This window comes from Pleurodeles waltl, chromosome 2_2 (assembly GCF_031143425.1).
Source record: "Pleurodeles waltl isolate 20211129_DDA chromosome 2_2, aPleWal1.hap1.20221129, whole genome shotgun sequence".
NCBI classification, from domain to species: Eukaryota; Metazoa; Chordata; class Amphibia; order Caudata; family Salamandridae; genus Pleurodeles; species Pleurodeles waltl.
The window spans coordinates 1,176,094,765-1,176,116,677 of NC_090439.1; the positions used below are offsets into that span (position 1 = coordinate 1,176,094,765).

At 51.5% G+C, this 21,913-nt stretch overlaps 1 protein-coding gene across 2 annotated transcripts in view; it reads right to left on the reverse strand.

Annotated features, from left to right (window-relative positions):
* The window catches only part of LOC138283046 (C-type lectin domain family 2 member L-like), a 118,156-nt gene extending 100,651 nt beyond the window's left edge, over window positions 1–17,505 (reverse strand). Inside the window, exon 1 of one of the 2 annotated variants that reach the window (XM_069221184.1) lies at window positions 17,150–17,505. In XM_069221184.1, the coding sequence (XP_069077285.1) occupies window positions 17,150–17,309 (160 nt within the window). In that variant the 5' untranslated portion in view covers window positions 17,310–17,505. The remainder of the gene's footprint in view (window positions 1–17,149) is intronic. The other variant, XM_069221182.1, reaches the window with a different exon arrangement.
* Between the last annotated feature and the right edge of the window lie 4,408 nt (window positions 17,506–21,913).

A 21,913-nucleotide genomic window follows, 5' to 3' on the forward strand; every position in this document is an offset into this window, starting at 1 on the left:
GGGAGGGCAGCTGTGCGACAGGGGGGGGAGGGGCCCAGGGAACCCACTCTCCACGAGGCCCTCACCACCATCATGGGAGCATACAACCGCTCCCAGGAGACGATGGCGACGGTACTGGCCAGGTTCCAGGAGATCCAGGTACTGCAGGAGGAACATTATCGGGGGTACAGGGAGGACATCAGAGCCATCAACTCCACCCTGGCCACCATGGTAGGGCTGCTGAAAGATATCCTCGACACCAGGACGGACACTCTCCAACAACAAAGGGCCCCTGCCACTAGCCTCGACCAAGAACTGCCAACCACCTCCGCCGGCGCTAGTGGACAGGAGGCCCCCGCACAACAGCAGCCCACCAGAACCCCACCTCCTGCAGGAGAAGAACCACCCCACAAGAGGGCCCTGAGATCACGCAAGAAGACAGAGTAGGATGTCAAGACCCCCGCCAGCAAAGGATACCACCTGATGTCATCCCACTGTCCCACATTGTCACCCTGTTCATCCTTGAACTGCCCCTGCTCCATCTCTCCACAGGCCTACGGACAATGCACCTGTGTGACTGTAACTCTGGACTCTGCCATGGACATTCGTTCACCATAGCCCCCACCCACTTGAAACCACCCATCCCATTCTGAGCACTTCAATAAACACCAGTTTTGCACAAAACTATCAGGAGTCTGGCTGTGATTTCTCAATTTTGTATTAGACATGACAGTGCCAAAATGTTCATGTACATAGTGAAGTCAACAAACCGCTGCCACACAGCTGTAGTCCATGGGGAAACGAAGCACAGGACACGTAGTGGGGGCCACAGATCTGAAATAGGAAGGGAAAACCCACAACTCAGTCATCATACACTGGGGCAAATAGACAGGCAGCAGAGAGGCCGGAGAGTAGTTGACATTTTTAAAAAAATCTTTGAATTGTTACCTGTGTCCTATTGGAAGTACTGTGCAATCACTCTGTCCCTGTTGTCTGTTTCAGCCCCGTCGTCTTCCTCCTCGTCACTCTCCACAGGTTCCACAGCTGCCACAACACCACCGTCTCGACCATCCTCCTGCAGGAAAGGCACCTGGCGTCGCAAAGCCAGGTTGTGAAGCATGCAGCAGGCTACGATGATATGACACACCTTCTTTGGTGAGTACATTAGGGATCCACCTGTCATATGCAGGCACCTAAACCTGGCCTTTAGGAGGCCAAAGGTGCGTTCGATCACCCTCCTAGTACGCCCATGGGCCTCATTGTACCGTTCCTCTGCCCTGGTCCGGGGATTCCTCACTGGGGTCAGTAGCCACGACAGGTTGGGGTAACCAGAGTCCCCCAATAGCCATACACGGTGTCTCTCTAGCTGTTCCATCACGTAAGGGATGCTGCTATTCCTTAGGATGTAGGCGTCATGCACTGACCAAGGGAACTTGGCATTTACATGCGAGATGTACTGGTCAGCCAAACAGACCACCTGGATGTTCATAGAATGGTAACTTTTTCTGTTCCTGTACACCTGTTCACTTTCTCGGGGGGGAACCAAAGCCACATGGGTCCCATCAATGGCACCAATGATGTTGGGAATATGTCCAAGGGCATAGAAATCACCCTTCACTGTAGCCAATTCGCCCACCTCAGGGAAAACTATGTAGCTCCTCATGTATTTCATCAGGGCAGACAACACTCTGGACAACACCTTGGAAAACATAGGCTGGGACATCCCAGAAGCAATTCCCACTGTTGACTGAAATGACCCGCTTGCCAAGAAATGGAGTACTGACAGGACCTGCACCAGAGGGGGAATCCCTGTGGGTTGGCGGATGGGGGACATCAGGTCTGGCTCCAGCTGGGCACACAGTTCATGTATAGTGGCACGGTCAAGCCGGTAGGTCAGTATAACGTGGCGTTCTTCCATTGTCAACAGGTCCACCAGCGGTCTGTACACGGGAGGATTCCTCCGCCAAACCCAGCGGATGGTGCCTAGGAAGGACAACATGGAGCACACAGTCAAGCAACCCACAGGTACGTACTCACAGCTTGCACAGTACACGATTGTGTATGCAGTGAATGGCGTGTATGAGTGGCTATGCAAGGCCTAGGCCTGAGTGACGCAGTAGAAATTAAGCCATGTGGGCCCTTGAAATGGCGGCTGCCTGACATGTGAAGTGTGACAATGGGATGTGAGGTCAATGCGCTGGCGTGGCACACCGCGGCAGTCGGCGGTCGAAGACAGCGGCGCGAAGCCGCATTGGTTAACATTGAAGCCTATGGGTATCAGGAGCCAATGGCGAAGGGCGCCGGCGGTGGCGGTACGCACCGCCGCGGGCGTGACCGCCATTTTCTATCTACTTAATCACTCGAGACCTGAACTTCCACAGGAGAGGACCTATACTGCAAGTGCTGCTGTGACCTCGGTCTGGAAGGGACAATGGCTGCTGCGACTGGGGAAAGGGCCCCTGCCTTCACTGGAGAAGAGTTGGAGTTACTTGTGGATGGGGTCCTCCCCCAGTATGCGCTACTCTTCTGTCCTCCAGACCAACAAGTGAGTTAATTTCAATATGGATTTGTGGCCACTGGCTGGCTTAGGGGGCTGGGGGGCACATGGCGGGGCTGGGGGGGACATGGCGGGGCTGGGGGGCACATGGCGGGGATGGGGAGCACATGGCGGGGATGGGGGGGACATGGCGGGGGGCACATGGCGGGGCTGGGGGGGACATGGCGGGGCTGGGGGGCACATGGCGGGGATGGGGGGGACATGGCGGGGATGGGGGGACATGGCGGGGATGGCGGGGGGCACATGGCGGGGCTGGGGGGCACATGGCAGGGCTGGGGGGGACATGGCGGGGCTGGGGGGCACATGGCGGGGATGGGGGGGACATGGCGGGGATGGGGGGACATGGCGGGGATGGCGGGGGGCACATGGCGGGGATGGGGGGACATGGCGGGGCTAGGGGGCACATGGCGGGGATGGGGGGGACATGGCGGGGATGGCGGGGGGCACATGGCGGGGATGGGGGGGACATGGCGGGGCTGGGGGGCACATGGCAGGGATGGGGGGGACATGGCGGGGCTGGGGGGCGGGGGGCCACTGCCAACGATAACACAGACAAACTTGAACTTGGTATTTCTCCCTCCCTGTACGTGTCACATAGGTCCGTGCCCAAGAGAAGATCGGGATTTGGCGTGCCATCGCCAAGGACGTCCGGACCCTGGGGGTCCACCATCGACGGGGCACCCACTGCCGCAAGAGGTGGGAGGACATCCGCCGCGGGACGAAGAAGACCGCCGAGTCTCTGCTGGGGATGGCCTCCCAACGTAGGCGGGGTGCCAGCCGTCAATTGACCCCCCTGATGTTCCGCATCCTGGCGGTGGCCTACCCTGAATTGGATGGGTGCGTGAGGGCAGCACAGCAGACACAAGGGGGTGAGTACAAGCACAATCTGCTCTGTTGGCGCGCAGTGGAGGTGTCTGGGTGGGGGAGGAGGGCTGTGGGTCCCCCTAGGCCAGGGCGAAATCTGTAGGCTAGGCCCCTCCGTAAGCCCCTGTGTCCCCACCCACCCCCCTCAGTAGTGTGCCAGTACAGCCATCCCTGGGCCTGTGTCATCTATGTGTGCAGTTGTCATCTCTAGGCGTGTAGGGCATGTTCCACGGATTGCGTAGCGGACCCCAAGTGCGCGACTCAGTGCAGGGGGCATCTGTGTCTGTCATGTCCGCCAACGGTAGCGGTGATCCATGCACTCAAAATTTCTTTATTTCTCTCCCCCCCCCCCTTTTTGTTTGTCTTTCTGTGCATGTGTGCATCAGCATCATCAGGCGGGGGAGAAGTGGCATCGGGGCAGGAGGGAGCTGCATCTCACATGGCCCAGGAGGGCCATGCCACGGAGTCAGACTGGACCAGTGAGACGGAGGGCGATGGGAGCTCCACAACGGGGACGACTGGAGACCACAGCGACACGGACACGTCCTCGGAAGGGAGCTCCCTTGCGGTGGTGGCAACATCCGTGCCCCCCGCACTTACAGGTACAGCCACCACCCAGTGCTCCAGCTCCGCCCACCCAGCAGCCCCTCAGCGTTCGCCCCGTGCCCGCTCGCACACCAAGGCGGGCATCTCCTTCGCCCCAGGCACCTCAGGCCCTGCCCCAGTCACCCCTGCTGCCCTCAGTGAGGAGGTCATTGACTACCCTTTTGAATGCCATCCAGGGGGTGGAGAGGGAGGTACATCGCAGCAATGCATACCTGGAGGGCATTCATTCGGGTCAGGCTGCCCAACACCGATCGTTCAACGCTCTGGCCTCAGCACTGACGGCAACCATTGTCCCTGTCTCCTGCCTCCCTCTACTAACTCCCTCCTCCCTGTTCCTCTGCCTGTCCCACCCACACCATCAGACCAGCCTGCACACACCTCAACACCCAAGAGCAGCTCATCCAAACATAAGCACCACAGATCACGCAAGCATTCACACAAGCAACATCCAGATGCAGACATGCCAACAGTCACTACCACCTCTGTGACCCCCACCTCCTCGTCTCCCTCCTCCCTCCCTGTGACGTCTACACTCACACCTTCATGCACCCCACCATCAGCCAGTGTTTCCATCACCAGCACAGCCTCCAGTACAGTCCGCACACGTGCAATCACCACCCCCACTGCCATATACACGTCCCCTGTGTCCTCTCCCACTGTGTCTGTCACCCCCTCTTCCACACCACACAAACGCAGCCACCCACCCACCCAACAGCCATCCACCTCAAGACAGCCTCCAGCTCCTGCACCTGCACCCAAAGACAGCAAACTTGACTCACCTACAACCACATCCTCTTCCTCCACCCCCATACCCACTGCACCTACCACTCTCCATTGTCCCAAGAAACTTTTCCTCTCTACTATTAACCTCTTTCCTGAACCTGAGCCCCCCCCTCCATCTCGTAGAATTAAAAAGAGCACCTCAGCCACCACCAGCCCTGCAGCACCCTTGACAAAGGTGCAGGGGTTTTGGAGTCCCCCAGCTCACAGGTCCGGATCCTCGCCCAGCAGCAAGGGGACAGGCAGCCCACCCCCTGGGAAGAGGAGCAGAAGGCGGAAGGGCCGGCGCAGGAGCCCTGAGTCACCATCCCCCAAGGACCCTACCCAGCCACCGTCACCAGCCACAGCTCAAAAGGGAGGAAAGGGCCACAGACCCTCAGGCAAGGAGGGCAAGGGCAGCAGGGCGGAGAAGTCAGGCAGCAGGCCCGCTGCCCAGGGAGGACACATTCCCGCTGCCCAGGGAGGACCCATCACAGCTGCCCAGGAGGACCCCACCACCCCCATTTCCGCTGCCCAGGAGGGACCCACCACCACCATTGCCGCTGCCCAGGGAGGACCCAGCCCAGCTGCCCAGGAGGGCCCCACCACTACCATTGCCGCTGCCCAGTTAGGACCCAGCCCAGCTGCCCAGGAGGGCCCCACCACCCACAGCCCAGGTGGGCATTGAAGGAGCCCCATCCCCGCTGCCCAGGAGGGCACCACCAGCCAATGGGCAGATGGCCATAGAACGATCGCCGTCTCAAGAATCGCTGAACTGGGCCCTTCAAGTCAAGCACCGCTGAACTGGGCCCTTCAAGTCAAGCACCACTGAACTGGGCCCTTCAAGTCAAGCACCGCTGAACTGGGCCCCGCCGTCTCAAGAACCGCTGAACTGGGCCCTTCAAGTCAAGAACCGCTGAACTGGGCCCTTCAAGTCAAGCACCGCTGAACTGGGCCCCGCCGTCTCCAGCACCGCTCCGCTGGGCACCGCCGTCTCATGAACCGCTGAACTGGGCCCTTCAAGTCAAGCACCGCTGAACTGGGCCCTTCAAGTCAAGCACCGCAGAACTGGGCCCCGCCGTCTCAAGAACCGCTGAACTGGGCCCTTCAAGTCAAGCACCGCTGAACTGGGCCCCGCCGTCTCAAGAACCGCTGAACTGGGCCCTTCAAGTCAAGCACCGCTGAACTGGGCCCCGCCGTCTCCAGCACCGCTCCGCTGGGGACCGCCGTCTCATGAACCGCTGAACTGGGCCCCGCCGTCTCATGAACCGCTGAACTGGGCCCTTCAAGTCAAGCACCGCTGAACTGGGCCCTTCAAGTCAAGCACCGCTGAACTGGGCCCCGCCGTCTCAAGCACCGCTGAACTGGGCCCTTCAAGTCAAGCACCGCTGAACTGGGCCCTTCAAGTCAAGCACCGCTGAACTGGGCCCCGCCGTCTCAAGAACCGCTGAACTGGGCCCTTCAAGTCAAGCACCACTGAACTGGGCCCCGCCGTCTCCAGCACCGCTCCGCTGGGGACCGCCGTCTCAAGCACCGCTGAACTGGGCAAGCACCGCTGAACTGGGCCCCGCCGTCTCAAGAACCGCTGAACTGGGCAAGCACCGCTGAACTGGGCAAACACCGCTGAACTGGGCAAGCACCGCTGAACTGGGCAAGCACCGCTGAACTGGGCCCCGCCGTCTCAAGAACCGCTGAACTGGGCAAGCACCGCTGAACTGGGCAAGCACCGCTGAACTGGGCCCCGCCATCTCAAGAACCGCTGAACTGGGCAAACACCGCTGAACTGGGCAAGCACCGCTGAACTGGGCAAGCACAGCTGAACTGGGCCAGCCGTCTCAAGAACCGCTGAACTCGGCAAGCACCGCTGAACTGGGCAAGCACCGCTGAACTGGGCAAGCACCGCTGAACTGTGCCCCGCCGTCTCAAGAACCGCTGAACTGGGCAAGCACCGCTGAACTGGGCAAGCACCGCTGAACTGGGCAAACCCCGCTGAACTGGGCAAGCACCGCTGAACTGGGCAAGCACCGCTGAACTGGGCAAACACCGCTGAACTGGGCCCTTCAAGTGAAGCACCGCTGGCCCTTTGGCAGACGTGGCAGGGCAGGACCTGTCTCGGGCAGGGCTGCAGGATGTACTCTGGGCACCATCCCTCCTCCAGTACCAGTGGAGTCTGTTATGGACTGTTGAGACTGTGGCTTTGCACTCCCCAGGATGGCCCAGTGGGCAGGCCACCCACTGTATGGACTGTTGAGACTGTGGCTTTGCACTCCCCAGGATGGGCCAGTGGGCAGGCCACCCACTGTATGGACTGTTGAGAATGTGGCTTTGCACTCCCCAGGATGGCCCAGTGGGCAGGCCACCCATTGTATGGACTGTTGTGACTGTGGCTTTGCACTCCCCAGGATGGGACAGTGGTCATGGAGTCCCCTCGTGGATCTGGCGTTGTGTACTCAAGTGGCTGAGGTGCCCCCCCTTCCCTTCCCCCTGAGGTGCCTGTCCTTTTTACAATCTGATGCCCCTGCAGTGTTCTCTCCGTGGAGTTCTTGTTTTGGGACTGGGCCTTGCCCATTTGCTCAGGACCCCGTGGTCCACGGACAGTCGGTGGACTACTGATAGTAGCTGTAAATATTGTGTACATAGTTTATTTATTTATTTAACATTTTGCTGACCATTTTTCAATATATCCGCCTGTTTGATATCTATTCCTTTGGTCTTTGCATTATTTCGGAGGGGGGGGGTTGGGGGTTGTAACAGTGATCTGTTGGAATGCAATGATGTGTGTGTTGTAGTGGGTGTGGGTGTGTGGGTGTGTGCCCGTAATTTTTTTCCTCCCCTGCGTCGTAGGTGCAGTACTCACCGATGTCTTCCGCGCCGCCGGGCGTGCTCCTGGAACAGGAGCAGGTATAGGAGTGCGGGGAGGACCTGTAACTCTGGTTCCATGCTCTCGGGATTCCGCGTGGAGTGTGTCGAGGTGAGCGTTTTCCCGTTTGTAGTCTGTTTCCGCCGTGTTTTTATCGGCGGGGCTCCCGCCCCGGAAAAGGTGGCGGATTGGTGGGTCGTGATCGGGTAGGCGGTACATTGTCTCCCGCCGGGCTGTTGGCGGTGACCGCCAGGCTGTTTGTTTGTACCGCCGTGGCGGTCGGAGTGTTGAAGCGGCGGGCTCTGTTGGCGGCAACCGCCAGGGTCAGAATTCCATTTTTTGGACCGCCAGCCTGTCGGCTGTATGGCCGCAGCTTTAACACCGACCACCAAGGTTGGAATGAGGGCCAACGTGTTGTAGACTCTTGTGGAGTGGAGTGGAGTGAAGTGAAGTGGCTTATAGTAGAGTGGTGTAGACTAGTGTGGAGTGGTGTACACTGGAGTGGAGTGGAAGGACACAGAGTGGTGTAGACTAGTGTGAAGTGGCATATAGTGGAGTGGTGTAGACTGTGTGGAGTGACAGTAGTGAGTGGAGTGGTGTATAGTAGTGTAGACTAGTGTAGACTAGTGTGGAGTGGAGTGACACAGAGTAGTGTAGACTAGAGTGGAGTGGTGTATAGTAGAGTGGTGTAGACTAGTGTGGAGTGGAGTGACACTGAGTGGTGTAGACTAGTGTGAAGTGGCATATAGTGGAGTGGTGTAGACTAGTGTGCAGTGGCGTACAGTAGAGTGGTGTAGACTAGTGTACAGTGGAGGGACAGAGTGGTGTAGACTCTAGTGGAGTGAAGTGGCGTAGACTAGTGTGGAGTGGAGTGAGAGTGGTGTAGACTAGTGTGGAGTGACAGTGGTGTAGACTGTGTGGAGTGGAGTGACAGAGTAGTGTAGACTAGAGTGGAGTGGTGTATAGTAGTGTAGACTAGTGTGGAGTGGAGTGACATAGAGTAGTGTAGACTAGAGTGTAGTGGTGTATAGTAGAGTGGTGTAGACTAGTGTGGAGTGGAGTGACAGAGTGGTGTAGACTAGTGTGAAGTGGCATATAGTGGAGTGGTGCAGACTAGTGTGGAGTGGCGTACAGTAGAGTGGTGTAGACTAGTGTGCAGTGGAGTGACACAGAGTGGTGTAGACTCTAGTGGAGTGAAGTGGCGTAGACTAGTGTGGAGTGGAGTGACACAGAGTGGTGTAGACTAGAGTGGTGTAGACTAGTGTGGAGTGGCGTATAGTAGAATGGTGTAGACTAGAGTGGAGGGCGTATATTAGAATGGTGTAGACTGGTGTGGAGTGGCGGATAGTAGAATGGTGTAGACTGGTGTGGAGTGGCGTATAGTAGAATGGTGTAGACTGGTGTGGAGTGGCGTATAGTAGAATGGTGTAGACTGGTCTGGAGTGGAGTGACAGAGTGGTGTAGACTTGTGTGGAGTGGTGTATAGTAGAGTGGTGTAGACTAGTGTGGAGTGGCGTATAGTAGAATGGTGTAGACTAGTGTGGAGTGGTGTATAGTAGAATCGTGTAGACTGGTGTGGAGTGGAGTGACAGAGTGGTGTAGACTTGTGTGGAGTGGTGTATAGTAGAGTGGTGTAGACCAGTGTGGAGTGGCGTATAGTAGAATGGTGTAGACTAGTGTGGAGTGGCGTATAGTAGAATCGTGTAAACTAGTGTGCAGTGGTGTATAGTAGAGTGGTGTAGAGTGACACAGAGTGGTGTAGACTCTTGTGGAGTGGGGTGAAGTGAAGTGGCGTTGGGTAGTTTGAAGTGACACAGCGTGGTGTATTATCGAAGGTGTAAAGTAGTGCAGTTGGTGTGTAGACTAATGTGGAGTGACAAGGTGTGGTGTACTATTGAAGGTGTAAAGTAGTGCAGTTGTTGGTGTGTAGACTAGTGTGGAGTGACACGGCGTGGTGTACTATTGAAGGTGTAAAGTAGTGCAGTTTTGGTGTGTAGACTAGTGTGGAGTGACATGGCGTGGTGTACTATTGAAAGTGTAAAGTAGTGCTGATGCTGGTATAAGTAACTAAAGAGCCAGTAGAGATGGCAGATAGGGCAGGGGCGTAAGAGACAATACATTTCTGGGGTGGACAGGGAAAGCCTTGGGGACTTTCAATCAACCCTATACAAATTGTTCGTTGTTTACGAACTGCAGGCTCCGATAAATATACACAATCATATATATTGGAAGTGAAATAGGGAGAAAGGAAGGCATTTTTTCACAGTCTGAAAGTATCTTTTATTGTTATTTACATTCACAAAGTAATTAGCTCAAATGTGGAAATAACATGTTAATTAACCTTGCATCTTCATGCACCAAGCAAATCAAGGTAGGAGGGTAAAAAGGATGAACATACCCTTTTTGCCCCACACCCATCATGCCCTTGCCTCATGCCAATTGGAACCGCACTGGAGAGATCAAAAGCGATTAGGTACAATAATTGTAAACTGTGCTCGGAAACCAGAGTTCTAATAACACTTCTACTCCTGTGTGTGATCTTGGGAAGCTCAGCTCCACATCAGTCATAACTAGAAGCATTTCAACTGAAGAAGCTCTTGGAGTTACAGGCTATATAAACATGGATTCTCTAATCTCTGTATAAACTGCAGTCACTAATTTCTTTAGAAACGGCTGTTTGTGATGCACCAAGTCACAGCGTGTAAAGAAAAGACATTCACTGATTATAAAGAAAAGACATCAGAAAATGACTATGATAGGGTTATTATAGTCGAGTTCTGACATTACAATGCCTTCTGCCAGAGCTAGTAGCCAAGGTAAAAGGCAGATCAGGTCACAGAGCATAATTAATAAAGCAGTTTAAAGCAAAAAATGGAATGTTGCTTTTCTTTCTTCTGCTCTACTTTAAAAGCTTGGAATGACAGAAGCTATGCACTAAGGTTTTAAGTGGTTTGTGGGAAAGTTGGTGTTGTGACCCTACATAAGGATATTGCAAGTCACCTTAAAGTTCATACCTTATAAACAAGCATTGGCAAAGCCAATAGGTCTCACCTATGCAAGTTCTATTGCCTTTGACAATGTGTTTTAGCCATGCTGTACACTAGTGAGACTACTATTCAGCATGGCTCAAAGTTAATGGCATAAAGGATAATGATGTGTCATCGACTGGTGTGGCGTAGTGTCATGGAGTAAGTAGAGTATCCTAGAATGGAGCAGTAAACTTAACTTTAAAGGAACAGGGGTCCCTTGAAAAAAATGCCACACCACTCCCATAAACAATGATATTAAAGTAGTATGCAAATGGAATGTTTTATGCATTTATTAAATCAAAATATAAAAGATCAAATGTAGTGGGAAAACATCAACAGGTGAAATGGAGAAAGACTGGTATTCGGGCATTACACAAGTTATCTGGATGACCCAATGTCGCCAATTACAAGAAAAATGTAAAAAGTAACCTATGTAGTACAGTGGTTTGGAAGAGGCTGGCCTGGTTTGTAGTGGGTACCTATGGTACCTACACCTTATACCACGTCCAGTTATCCCTTATTAGTGAAATGTAAGCAGTGTCTAGACGCCAGGCTCTCTGGGGGTGGATGTAGCCAAGGCTTATCTAAGAGACATGCAAAGCTCGTGTAATACCACTGTAGTCACACAGTACTCACACACATGTTACAAAAACAAAGGTACTTTATTTTAGTGACACAAATGCCAAAAGTACCATAGAGACTATACGCCCTTAGGAGGTAAGTAATACACCAATTATATACACTAGCAAGCAGAAATAGCAATAAAAACAGTTAGAAAACAGTGCAATTAGTGAAAATCAAAATGGTTAGAAATGGGCCTAGGGGAAACACAAACTATGTACTAAGAAAGTGGAATGCGAATGTTGGTTTCCCACCTAGGCAAGTGTGGTGTGTAGAGGGGTGCTGGGAGTATTAGAAAACACGAAAGGTAAGTAATAGAACCCACCTCAGAGCCCAGGAAAGCAGGAGTAAATCACAGTAACTTTCCTAGAACACACAAGAACACGAGAAAGAAGATAATGCAAGAACCAGTAGATACTTCAAGGCACAAAGGGTGGATTCCTGGACCTAAAGACCTGTGGAAGAATGGGACTAAGTCCAAGAAGCACAGAAGAGTCCAGGGAGGACAGGAGCCCCTGCTAACCCGAATCAAGGTGCAAAAGAAGAACCACTGGTGAAGAACAACAGTCAGTACTGCACCCAAGAAGATGGATGCGGGTTCGTGGTTGGTGCAGATGATATCCCACACCGGATGGATGATTGCAGTCTGGTTTGCATCACTGGATTCCACCAACAAGCCTTGGCACAGGCAAAGCTCATGGTTAGCCGAAAATGGCACTGCCCGGGACCAGGAGGGACCTGGTGGACTCTACCCAGTAGGGGAAGTCAGAGGCGGGCTCTCAGCAACTCAGAGAGCCCACAGAATACCAGCCAGTGCACACAGGAGTCCCCCGGCACGGGGACAAAGGAGTTGCAAAAGGAGGACAACGCAGCACAAAAACAAAGGATTCCACTCCGCCCAAGAACCACTCAGGAAGCTGTCCATCTCAGGAAGGAGTGCTGGGGGCCAGAGCTACATTGTGCAAAAAGAACTTCATAGAAGGATGCCACACGCCTTGGCAACTGAAAAACATGTGGTGCACGGGGTACTGTCTTGGGTGAGAAGGCAAGCTCTTACCTCCACCATAGTTGGACAGTAGGACGTTAGGACCATCGGGACCACTTCAGTCTACCACCCGTGATGCAGGATCCATGCAACTCGTCAGGAGAGGGGACCCATGCAGATGGTCATTGTTGCAGAGAGGTACCTGCTGAAGCAGGGGAGTGACTCCTTCACTCCAAGGGAGATTCGTTCATTCTGCTGGTGCAGACTGAAGACAGGCTGTCCTCTGAGGATGCACGACCGGGAAACAGCTGCAGTTGCTGGCAGGAGATGAAGTTACTATGTTGCAGAAGTCGTCTTTGCTTCATTGTTGCAGTTTGTGGAGTTCCTGAAGGGTCCAGATGCAGTTTCTTTGGTGAGAAGGTGAAGTAAAGGATGCAGAGGATTCCTGCTGGAGTCTTGCAATCTGAATCTGAAGAACCTCCCAAAGGAGAGACCCTAAATAGCCCTGAAAGGGGAATTCGTCAGCTAAACAGGTAAGCACCTATCAGGGGACGACTCTGACACCACCTCCTGGCACTGGCCACTCAGATGCTCCCAGAGTTCTCTGCCAACTTGGAATCCAAGATGGCAAAACCCAGGGACACTCTGGAGGAGCTCTGAGCACCACACCTGGGATGGTGATGGACAGGGGAGTGGTCACTCCCCTTTCCTTTGTCCAGTTTCGTGCCAGAGCAGGGACTGGGGGTACCTGAACCGGTGTAGACTGGATTATATAAGGAGGGCACCAAATGTGCCCTTCAAAGCATTTCCAGTGGCCTGGGGAAGGAAGCTACCCCTTCCAAACCTATTTCCAAAGGGAGAGGGTGTAACACCCCTCCCACAAAGGAAATCCTTTGTTCTGCCTTCCTGGGCTTGAGCTTCTCAAGCAACAGGAGGGCAGAAACCTGTCTGAGAGGTGGCAGCAGCTGGGGCTGCCTGGAAAACCTCAGAAGGCTGGAATGGCAATACTGGGGGTCCTCTAAGGAGCCCCCAGAGTGCATGAAATCATACAACCAATGCTTGCAAAAGCCTTGGGGTATGATTCCAACATGTTTGATACCAAACATACCTATGTTCGGAGTTACCATTATGTAGCTGGAAATAGGGAGTGACCTATTTCCAGTACACATGTAAAAAGGCATCCCACACTCCTGAAGTCTGGGAAAATGGTCCTGGAGGTCGTGGGGGCACCTCTGCTAGTGCAGGAGTGCCCTCACACACAGGTACTCTGCACCCTGCCCTCAGGGATGGAGGGCCTGCTATAGGGGTGACTTATAAGTGACCTGGTGCAGTTTAACTGGCAGTGAAAGGGTGCATGCACCTTTTCACGCAGGCTGCAATGGCAGTCCTGCAGAACCCTTTGCATGGGCTCCCTATGGGTGGCAAAAGAAATGCTGCAGCCCACAGGGATCTCCTGGAACCCCAATGCTCTGGGTACCCAAGTACCATATAATAGGGACTTATAAGGGGGCACCAGTATGCCAATCTTGGGTGAAATACTGGGTTACCAGTATGCAACAACCATAATTCAAGGGAGAGAGCATAACTGTTGGGGTCCTGATTAGCAGGATCCCAGTAGACACACTCAAACACACTGGCAAACAGGCCAAATGTGGGGGTAACCAAGCTAGAAAGAGGCTACTTTCCTACAAGGTTAGCATCCACAATAATGATTTACAAGCTTTTATACACCGACTTTTACATGAATGACTCAAATAGTGAATCAAGAAGTCATGAGCTCAAAGTACCTATGCTTGCTTATGCCAACTTATGTACAATATAACAAATTCAAGTCAAGGTACTTTGGCCGACGATATTTCGATCCCCTAGACAAGTATCAGGATCATCCTAAGCTTTCGTTAAGCTTGAGTTAAAAGGGTTACAGAGTGCTTGTGACCAAAACGGCGAAGATAAATCTGACTCACGTCTCATATGATTGAGAATCAATGGAGATCTGAATCTCTAATAAAGCGCCAATGCCATAAAGTAGTAGTAGAGTGGAGTAGTGTCACAGTGTAATAGAGTGTCATAGAGTGGAGTGGCAGAGTGTCGTAGAGTGCAAAGGCATAAATAAGAGTGAACTGGAGTAGAGTGAAGTAAAGTAACGTGAACTAGCATAGAGAAAGTTGGGTAGAGTGTTGTTGAGCATAGTACATTGTTGTATAGTGCAGTGGCATAGAGGGTTGTGCAGTGATGTTGAGTAGAGTATCGTAGATTGAAGTGGCATAGAGTGGTGTGGAGTGGCATAGAGTGGAGTAAAGTGGAATGGAGTGGCGTACAGGGAGTTGTGTAGGGAGTTACAGAGTGGAGAAAGTGTTAGAGTTTAATGGAATAGAGTGTCAGAGTCTAGTATCATGGAGTGTAATGTCAGAGTGAAGTGTCATAGAGTGGAGTTGAGTGGTCTAGAGTGAAGTGGCATAGAGTACAGTGGTGCAAAGTACATTGGTGTAGAGTGTGGTGGTATAGAGTGCGTTGGTTTTGAGTAAAGTGGTGTAGAGTGCATTGAGGAAGACTGCACTGGTTTAGCGTACAGTGCGGTAGCGTAGAGTGGTGAAGAGTAGAGGGGAGCAGAGTGGAATGGCACAGCATAGATTGCAGTGGTTCAGAGTGATGTGTCAGAGTGATGCGGTGCATGGTAGAGTGGAGTGGTGCAAGGTAGAGTAGACTGGTGTAGAGTGCAGTGGTGGAGTGCAGTGATGCAGAGTAGAGTGTCATAAAGGGCAGTGGTGTAGAGTAGAGTGGCATAGAATGCTTTGGTGTAGAGTGATGCAGAGTAGAGAAGAGTGGCTTAGAGTACAGTGGTGCAGAGTAGAATAGAGTGCCGTGGCATAGAGTAGATTGCTGCAGAGTACAGTATAGTGGTGTAGAGTAGAGTGGCATAGAACGCATTGGTGTAGAGTGATACAGAGTAGAGAAGAGTGGCTTAGAGTACAGTGGTGCAGAGTAGAATAGAGTTGCATAGAGTGACGTGGCATAGAGTAGATTGCTGCAGAGTACAGTATAGTGGTGAAGAGTAGATTGTTGCAGAGTGGAGCATAGTGATGTAGAGTGCAGTAGCATAGAGCGGTGCAGAGCAGATTTGCGTGGCGCAGGGTACATTGGAGTGGCGCAGGGTATATTAGACTGGGATAGCATAGAGTGGAATTGCGTAGATTGCAGTGGCATAGAGGAGATTATTTCAAAGTAGAGTGAAGTGCCTACATTGGAGTGGTGTAGAGTAGAGTAGATTAGAGTGCTGTGGTGCAGAAAAGAGTGGAGTGGGACAGAGTAAAGTGGCATTGAATGCAGTGGTGCAGAGTGGCGTGGAGTTCAGTGGCAGAGTGCAATGTTGCAGGTTAGAGGGTCGCAGAGTACAGTGGTGTATTGTAGAGTGGCATAGAGTGCAGTCGCCTAGAGTGCTGTGGCGCAGAGTACAGTGGCATTGAAAGCAGTGGAATAGAGTGCTGTGGTGCAGAGTAGATTGGCATAGAGTGCTGTGGTGCAGAGTGCATTGGTTTTGAGTTAAGTGGTGAAGAGTGCACTGGCAGAGTGCAGGGGTGTAGTGTACAATGGTTAGAGTAGAATAGCATAGATTGCAGTGGCGTAGTGTAGAGTGCTGCAGAGTAGAGTGATGTAGAGTGGAGTGCTGCAGCATAGATTGCAGTGGCGTAGAGTAGCACAGAGTGGAGAAAACTGCTGTAGGGTGCAGTGGCATAGGGTAGATTGTTTCAGAGTACAGTGAAGAAAAGATAGAGAAAAGATAATATACTTCAATATGCTTAAGTATGTAACGATAACAACAACATAAATAATAATGCTAGGCATAACGGCCCAAAATAAAATATGGCTTCTCCCTGTTAGCCATGCCCTTCATTACCTAGATAACAAAACATTAAACATAAATCTTAGAAAAATATACCCTTCTAATAGCTAAATTGTTGTGTGAAAAGGTAAAATCTCTGCCCATTCTCGACTTCACTGTTTCACCAACTGGTGTGATCTTAGTCATATACAAATATTGCGTTTACAGAGTCTCCTTTCTAGCCTGCAGGCACCAGGCTGAGTGGGACTCTGTTTCCTCTTCAGATCTTCCTCATTGTCTTGCAGTTCCTCTTAAAGGCGGCAGGTGATGCAGACAGTAATCATCCAAAACTCTTCTCCTCCTCGTGCCCTTTGTTCTTATGAGCACCCTTAATGCCCACAGCTGTGAACAGGACAAACAAATGAACAGAGGGCGCAGGGGGCCTTCTGACTCCCCTTCATTCTGTTCCCATCAGATTGGAGGATGGTCCCTACAGGGCTATTATAAGTAGAGCTTTTGTGCGCTAATGGCCCTCTGAATAATATATGTAAAAGGGGAAATTATTTTGTCCCCCCCACCTTCGTTCCCCGTGTCCCCCACCCTCCAAAATCTGGGGGGGGGGGGATACGTCCCCTGCGTCCCCCACACTTCCTACGCCCATGGGATAGGTTGAAAGCATCGGTGAATAAGAAGCTGTTGTACCTGTGTTATTAGTAGGGAAGAGCATAGCACGTCCTGGAATAATATTGAAACACATAAAATAAAGAACAATAATGCGTTACAAAAGGCAAGTCAGAGCAAAGACGAGGAGGAGTGTACAATGTGTGCTAGCATTGCCTGAACTGAGAGGTCCGACACACGTTTTCAATTACAAGTCCGATCTCTTGGCGTTGTCAATGCTTATTAAAACAAGCAAGAACTATTGGCTTTGCCACTGTTTATTTTCACTTGACTTTGCGCCCCACCTTTGCGACCTGAAACTCCTGCCACCAGCTTTCAGCATTAAAAGTTTCAAACTCCTGCTCCGCCTTTCATCACCGCTCTCCCAGGTGCCTTGCCTCCTTCTTACCTGTAGGGGGCAGGCGCGTCCTCCTCCGGCTCTTCTTCTCTCCGGGTGATGTCTGTGTGGACCCCTCGGATCCTGCCCTCGGCATCAGGCTCTGCTGCTCTGTCCCAGACCCCTCCTTCAGCGCCTCTCTCCTGCCAGGGCTCGCCAACCCCTCCAGCATCTCCCCACCTCTCTCTGTGTCTTGGTGAAGCTCCCCTGAGTCCCTCCTCTCCACCCTGTCTCTCTCCCACCTCTGACCCTGTGTCCCAGACCCCTCCTTCAGCGCCTCTCTCCTGCCAGGGCTCCCCCTCCCCTCCAGCAGCTCATCTCCTGACTCCCCATCTTCTCCTCTCTCTGGGTCCTGGTGAAGCCCCCCTGAGTCCCTCCTCTCCCCCCTGTCTCTCTCCCACCTCTGACTCTCTGTCCAAGACCCCTCCTTCAGCGCCTCTCTCCTGCCAGGGCTCTCCCTCCCCTCCAGCATCTCACCTCCTGACTCCGCATCTTCTCCTCTCTCTGTGTCTTGGTGAAGCCCCCCTGAGGCCCTCCTCTCCCTCCTGTCTCCCTCCCCCCTCTGACCCTCTGTCCCACTCCCATCTGCAGCTCCTAGAGTCGGTCCGGGGACGTTCCCTGTTCTGGGGCACATCTCGGAGAATCTGTCCTCTCCGTAGAGGGGGGTCCCTGTCTCCCGGTCAGTATCACACACGGGATGGATGAACCCACCCCCCTGACCCTGCGGCTTCTCTCCGGCAGTGCTGGGGTCTGGGGGGCCCCTCTCCAGGTCTGGCTCTCTCACACCCCCCATCACAGCGCCCTCCGGACACCCCGGACCCTCCATCCTCAGCCCAGTGTCCCTGGTACAAGAGCAGCTGCTGATCTCTGAACCGCTATAAATATACGTCCCGGTCAGCGGAGGTGAGAGCACGAGAACCAGCAAACTACACCCCCCCCCCCCCCTCAGGTAGGAGGAGGCGCTCACCTGCCCCCGTCATCACCTGACTTGTGCCTCTCGGTGCGAGACACTCAGTAACTGAAGACACCCCAGAGACCTTGGATAATCATTCAGCTGCTCTAGAAGTCATTCCCACGTCATCAGAGGTCCTCAGGCTCTTAAAGCCACCACCTGTGATTACAGACCTGAACCTGATGACCTCAGGATGACCCCGAGATGACTGATCACTTTACAGACTGGGGGGGTTTCTGAAGACACGAGGACAGGGAATGAGAATGTTTCTGGGCATCTGAGGATGATTTCGGGGTGATTGTCTGATTACCTCAGCACCGCCGCCATTTTTAACCAAATGAAACTGTTAACCCGTCCCTTTATGTCAATTTTATACACATTAGGACTCGTTTTAGGCCGATGAATCTTGTGACCCAGTGGTCAGACACCGTAGAACGAGATAACTGATCAATATGTCAAGCAACATGTCAATAACGTTATCAACATATATCACCACGATATACTTTAGATGAAGACATTTATTAAACTGGCGACGCAACCATGACCTTTCAGCCATGAATAACCACACCTTTATTGAAGTTTTGTGAATTTTATTCCCTATTGATTACAATCTAATAATAAAATTGTCAATCTCAAAACCAAGAAGCATATGAGCAAGGTCATAACACGACAGCTATGCTAGGACTTCAATAATGCAAGGATTACAAACATAAAGGTGCCAACATAAGATTTGCATAGGTCAGAGTGCATAGAATATCATATACATCTGAGTTCAGCATAGCACAATGTCAGTCACATCCATTTGCGTCAGTCAAAGTGATTACCTAGCCTAACCACTAATTAGCAGCAGCATGTTGGGTTCATGCAAAATAATTTTGAACACAAATTTGGAAAACATCTGACTAAGGTCTCTATTCAAAAATACAGCAGTTGGTACCTAGAAAGGAAAAGCAAACAGACAAATTACAATAGCATTGTCATAATTACCCTCCTCGGAATAAGTCAGCATACAGGATCAGTCTTCGTCTTCAGGACATCAGTTAGACCGCCAACAGTTCATTTCATCTAAGGGACAGGGGACACTTCCCTCATAAGGAGGAGAAGTGCAAAGGTCAGTCTATGGATGAATATGGTTTTGTCTAAGACTCAAATCATCAAACAGAGTGACAGAGTTTCTGGATGCAATCAATATCATTCCCTACCTAATGGCAATGACTGTTCTGTGTCATGAGTTTTTATCCCTTTTCCCAAATACATTCCCCCACAATTCTATTGGATAATCGCTATACCCCACTATCTTTAGCCTATCAAATTATGCATTAGGTAATCCAAATTGTCACCCCATGATAATTTATAACGTTTTGATTGGTCTTCATAATTGATGTCTTCGTAGGTGGCACATCCGGGGTTACTTCATCCTTTGGCACGTTCTTCAGGTCAAAAGTTCTCTTTTCCAGGGTAAGACGTCCTTGAATGTTTCTATATTTGTTGCAAAGATTATAAAACTTATACTAAGGCAGCTAGCATGCCGATGGGAATAAGGCATAACTTGCAACATAAAACAAAAGAAAAGAACACATGCTGGGTCATGGCCTTTTGCGAATCAGTACACTGGAAATCAGAAAAATGTGCTTTAATATGAGAGCTACACGGCTAAAACTTCAACTCACGCTAATTTAAGGCCTATGGGTTCTAATGCAATCTTCGTAGGTGCTAACATATTCAATTAATTATAATGCAAGCAATTATTTCTTACAGCCGACATTAGTCTATGTGCACAATAGTAACTTCACACTTATAATCATGTTAAGAATAAATTTAAGCAAATAATATTTTATGACCGTTTTTATATGCAGCATTGTTAGGTATAAGTATTTCACATCTAATATATGTAATATTTAAACTACGCTCTCTCAAAACTATTCCCAATGCTAAGAAGATGGAGTCAGATTACTTCTAACGCGCGTCACTGCTCAGTTATCGTTTATGTCACAAACCCCGAACCTTCTGGGTGATGCCAGAGCTGGTATCTTCTCACTGCAGAGAACACGAGTTTGTATTATATGCAAATAAGCAGGGGATGGACCCCGAGGACTGTGTGTAGGTGAAATCAGTGCTCAGTGTTGTTACTTTTTATTAATAATGAGAGCACAGACGCACAGTGCTGAGTACACGGTATTAACACTGATGCAGGCCCAGGAATGGACCCCGAGGACTGTGCGTAGGTGAAATCAGTGCTCAGTGTTCTTACTTTTTATTAATAATGAGAGCACAGACGCACAGTGCTGAGTACACAGTATTAACACTGATGCAGGCCCAGGGATGTACCCCGAGGACTGTGTGTAGGTGAAATCAGTGCTCAGTGTTATTACTTTTTATTAATAATGAGAGCACAGACGCACAGTGCTGAGTACACAGAATTAACACTGATGCAGGCCAGGAATGCAGCAGCAATGGTGACCCCTGAGACCTGCCAGAGCAGCTGCGGGGGGGCTCAAGTGGGGGGAACTCAAGGCTCAGACTGATCAGCATTCACACTCACACACCTAACAGAGCCTGTGCGCTTAGAAACGCTGCTCCCAGAGCTGCTCTTGGGAATGTGTGCGCTGCGAAGCAGAGGCTCCCCTCCCCCCGTGGAGTGACTGCCTTGAATGGCGCCTCCTTCACAGGGGGTTCATTCCCACTGCAGACAAAAAGATGTGTCTGTGTCCATGAGAATAATGTACTTATATAGTTAAATGTATGTACTGAGGGTGTGTGATCAGGGCCGGCTTTAGGGCAGTGCAACTGGTGCAGCCACACCTGGTACTGTGGGGCAGGGACGCTGTGTTTAAAAATACCATGTGGATTTAAAAGCACCTGCTGCAGAGTTCCTTGTGTGTCCAGCAGCTTTCAGGCAATAACAAAAATGTCAAGATAACTCTGGTGACTAATATTCCTGCTGGGGAGACATTGTAGTTTTGTTTAGTGGCAGTTTTGAATCCTCATAAAGTAGAAAATTGTTGCACCTGGCCCCACAGGTGCTAAAGCCAGCCCTGAATGGGACTGACAGCCACTTACTTATGGGTATAGGGTTTACATTGTTTACTCCAGCATGCGCAGAGGTCTGGAAAGGTGCCATTGTTACACCTTGTGAGTAGTGCAATTGGAACATCAGTTTTTTTCTATGCACCAATGTAGTTTAGCCGATAGAGGTACTGACCAGTGAGGTAAGAGAATCAAATCACCCTTGACTACAACACAGGACACACGCTGGGAATGTGAAATTTACAACTTAACACAACAAAGATGTGCAGAGCAGAAGGAAATGATTCCTGCTGCCACAAAGGGGATGTTCATGGGAAAGGGTCATGGTAACAGCTGCTGCCCCTGCTCCCCAGCTCTGAGCCCCCCTTCTGATCACAGATTTACAGCCAGTCCGGGGCTGCCTCCCACCTTCATCATTGCCAGGCCTGGCCCGGCCACACCATGGATGATGCTCTGCTTGGGCACCCCAGGCACTGCCACTGCTGCAGCACTGTCCAGACCTACCGGTGCCAGGGGGCAAAGCCACCGACCCGTCCTCTGTTTACTCCTAGAAGGAAGGCAGTAGTTGTTCACTAGCCTCACATAGTTTGGTGAAATTTGAAAACCTTTACATAGTTTGACATTTCCTGAATTAGTCCAAATGCACAGGATGAGTAAAACCTGTACCTTCCACTAAAGACGCATCCCAATCCGTGAAAGACAGAGGATTCCGAGAGTGCCTAGGGGGACTCAGTGTTTAAACAGTAAGTGGTGCTTTCAGTTGTTGTAAGTTTGCTTTGTATTTTTCTGTGTGAATG